This window comes from Pinus tabuliformis, chromosome 2_2 (assembly GCF_031772625.1).
Source record: "Pinus tabuliformis cultivar Carrire ecotype Pingquan chromosome 2_2, CPIR1, whole genome shotgun sequence".
Taxonomy (NCBI): domain Eukaryota; kingdom Viridiplantae; phylum Streptophyta; class Pinopsida; order Pinales; family Pinaceae; genus Pinus; species Pinus tabuliformis.
This window is the reverse complement of record NC_142300.1, coordinates 842,733,802-842,737,833: the sequence shown is the minus strand read 5'-3', so window position 1 is coordinate 842,737,833 and position 4,032 is coordinate 842,733,802. Positions and strand designations below refer to the sequence as shown.

The 4,032-nt window shown below is 39.4% G+C and overlaps 1 protein-coding gene across 1 annotated transcript; it reads left to right on the top strand.

The window, feature by feature from the left end:
• Positions 1–2,076: 2,076 nt before the first annotated feature.
• LOC149195603 (ribonucleoside-diphosphate reductase small chain A-like) lies at positions 2,077–2,421 on the top strand. Its single transcript, XM_089407971.1, has one exon. It carries the CDS (start codon positions 2,077–2,079, stop codon positions 2,419–2,421), a length of 345 nt encoding a protein of 114 aa, XP_089264097.1.
• Positions 2,422–4,032: the final 1,611 nt, after the last annotated feature.

Genomic DNA, 4,032 nt, shown 5'->3' with positions numbered 1-4,032 from the left:
GGCTGGCATTACATCATTACTTGATCTATCAATGTTGCAGTAAAGTAGGGTAGGTTTGTAAATAAATAAGCTGCCCAAGGCAACATTTCAGTTTCCGGTATTTGTTTATGTACAGGTTGCAATATGTGTATGTTTTTGGATTGATATAAGTTGTTTTGGGTATGCAGATGTTTGAATGTACTGCCCAATGGATAAGGCACTAATCTACATGTTCCCAGAGATCTGCGTTCTTGGCACATCCAAGAAGCTACCATCCCAAATGGTGCCACTGTTAGAGTCAGTCCTTTGGCCTTCCTTCAGTGATCAAAATGGGCCTCTTGTTATGTCTGTTTTGTTAGATGTTTTGCACATGATCTTCAGTACAAAACATGTCATAAGTGTGTCCATCAGAAAAATTGTGGAAAGAGTTTTCCAATGGTATATCGCATGCCCAAAACCGACTCCTGGATCAGTAGATATGGTCGAATGAAGATTGCTGCTTGTTTGATGGGACGACTACTGTTCCAACCAACTGTTACTCAAATTGTCACAATTCTAAATCTTGGAAATTTTCATGAACATAAAAGTTTTTGTCTTCATGTCCGATAAATGCCCCAATTTACTATTATTCATATTCTTCATGGGTCCTTCAAAGGGTAACCTCACTGGAAGATAAATTATTTCTATGTGTCTGAACAAGATGATCAAGGTTGCTTCAGTGCTGCAGGGTTGCCAGTGGATGAGAGTTATGTCAATTTAATGGAAGCCGCAATTATGTTGCACAACGTTTGAAATATTATCAATCATAAAGGCTATCATAAACATTTTTATTATCTCATCATGAAATAATGAGCACCTTCATGGTTACAGTTCTATGGAGACAGAGGATAGTGACTTGGCTTCTAGCCTGGTTGCATTGGCTTCCAAGTTAAGGCATGCCTCTGCCAATGATGGAAAGCCCTTGTCTCTAAGAATTTTAGGTCCTATTGTTGCTTCATCCATTAGCGAGCCGGATTCAGTATCAAATAGATTGAAAGTGAAGGGGCTAGAGTTGAATGGATATCTCAATACCAAAGCATCATTTTAACTTCAGGCCAATCAGTGAAATTGAGCACATGAGACCAATCATCCCTTTCAGATCCAGAGAACATGCCTCCAAGGGTGCTTATTGCTTCAAATAATAGCATTCTACCACCAGAATCTCCAAGGAAAAGTTTATTGATGGCAAACCAGGGTCAACAAAGCGATGATCCCAATGACAAGTCAGGAAACAAATCATGGGGATTCCTTCCTTGTTTTAGTCATCGTTTCCAATCAGATACTGAAAGTGGATATCACAATACAATTTATCATTTTCAGTTAGCTTGTAGATAGAAAACATTAAAGATGACTGTCCTCAGTTTCAATCGGTTCAAAAAATTCTGTTTGGTTCTTATCCATTAGCTAACATGACTAATGGAAAATGGATAACTGTGTGCCATGAGTAGCATGACTGGAAAAATGAAGGAGCAATGTCTTCTCTTGGGGAGGGGAGTAGGAATGCAAAAAGGAAGCAAGGTGAAAGAGCAAGAAAAAGCACTAGTGGATCAGTGAAGATAAGCCCCTGAGTCAAGTTTCAAAAATTACATTTTTTATGAAAAACTGAGCGCTCGAAGGTCAAGCTCAGCTCCAAATTCCATGCACCCTGTAGCAACAAAATACAAGTCAAACATCAAGCCAAGCCAATCCTAGGAGGTGTATAATGTGCACAATGCGTCGAAATATGTTGTGAGTGGTAAGTATTATAAATAACTACGTTTTATTTTGCTGCTCGCATGTGGGATAAATCCCATTCAGAAAAGTGCGATCATCTATATATGTTGCACCCTTGGACTCGTTGAAAAATAATAACGGTGATCGGCATGAATTGAGTGCACACTTGCTAGAGAATTTTAGTGGCAAAAAATAGTCTGCAGCAGTAAGCATGAAAGGCAATAATATCAGAGCCCATGTGGGCATCTTCCCAAGGGAATTTTTAGTTTTTTGTTTTTTGGAATGATCATCTGATACATAGAGGCTAGGGGCGCTGTGCGTAGGGCCATCCTTAGCTTTACATCAATGAAGGACACCCAACATTGGGAGGCATTGACTGGTGATGAGAAGCACTTCATCACTCATGTCCTTGCATTCTTTGTTGCCTTTGACGGGATTGTTCTCGAAAACTTGGCTAGGTGTTTCATGAAAGAAGTTCAAGTTCCAGAGGCTCGTGCATTTTATGGGTTCCAGATTGCCATTGAAAATATTCACTCAGAGATGTACAGTTTACTGTTGGAAACATATGTCAAAGATCCTAAGGAAAAGAATCACCTGTTCAATGCAATTGAGACAGTTCCTTGTCTGGTAAAGAAAGCAGATTGGGCTGTCAACTGGATAGAGAGTGCTGAAAGTTCATTGTCTTTATGATCCTCATTGTTACATGTGCAGATATTTTAGGCAATAAAATGAAGATCCCGTGGGAAAATAAAGTACATATAGGGAGCATTGAGGTTTTGACGAAGATGTGGCAGTATTTGAGATTCCTATGAGAAGATGGCAGAATTTCTTAGCCGTAAAATCAATAGCTATTTCAACATCCCAGATTTCCAGCTATGACACCTTCAACAATTCGAGTCGCAGCGAACCTATTCTTCTATTTTAGTGTGATTTAATTTAATTCTTAAAATTTAATTTATTTTATTTGACTGCATAAACATATGCTATGTTTAGGAAATCACAATTAATATGTAATAGGGTATATATAGGATGATTTTTGAAGATGTAAAGGTTGTTTTTTTTCAACAGAGGAAAGCTGCTATTGGACTGTGTAAAGCTTAAAATTTTCTGAATATTATTCTATTGGAGCAGTCTCTGCCCTTTAAACCTAGGATCCATCATAGTGTTTAATGAGCAACATGTTTTTCTTGTAAATTCATTTCCATGCTTTGTTTTTTCTGCTAATTTCGTTACAGCATTCTCTAAGGGAAGTGTTAGGAATCCATCCATGCACGATGCTCCTTTCACAATGATTATGTTGTTTAATGTAGTGGTTATCTTTTCATAATCCATCCTTTGTTAGATGCTCTGTTGAGTAATCCTATGTTTCTCTTTCTCCTAAAATTTCCATTGTAGATCCATCCCCTGATTGATGCCTGTAGGGCAGCGGTATTTTTCCTCTTTTCTTCTCTCATTACATCTTTAATCCGGCTGAACATTGCGCTTATTTTTCCCCAAGTTTGCCGGCAGAAACTAGCCTCGATTCCATAGCCCAATGGTCCCTTTTCTTGCTGTTTTCGCCCCATAATTTTCAACCAAATCCTCGTTCTTCATATCTAGGCTAAGATTCATTTATTTCAACAGTTGGCAAAGAGAGAGCCCTCTCTGGTCTGGCAGGGCTAGATTCCAAATCAAAAGTTTGGTATGTGGTTACTCAGAATATTGCCTCTTCTCAGCCTTGAGGTTCTTTCTGATTGCTAACATCTCCCACTCAGGCATACTCTGGGATCCAACGAGTCAATCCCTCAAGGTTCCTCATGATCTCCTCATCGCTGTCACTTCCTTCTTGATAAGGAGAAACATCAAACTGGCGAGTGCCGTGCCTGGCTATTGGGGACATCTCGGCAGGATGCTCTGGTCCAACACCTGCATTGATAAAACAAAATGTTATAAACACATATATATCAAAAAACAATTAAAAATCAAAAATAAAAAATTGGCTTTTTACCTTCATCGTCGAAATCCTCTCCATCTGGAAGCGGCATATCTGGATCTCCGCAGAAGTCAGTACCACTGTAAAGCCAATCCTCCACTATGATCAATTGTCATCGTAGCCATGAGAAAAAGGCAGGCTTATAGGACATATGCTGGCCCCCAGTGATTATAGGCATCAATCGACTCCAACAGACCATTCGTGGGTCTCGTGGCATCGATGGATCCACCTCAGTCAGCTGGTATTAGAACAATGAAACCTGCTCCAGGAAGAAGGTCACTAGCACAGATCTGAAGCAAAATTGCTTTAGATTCCCCACCTTAGCTTTT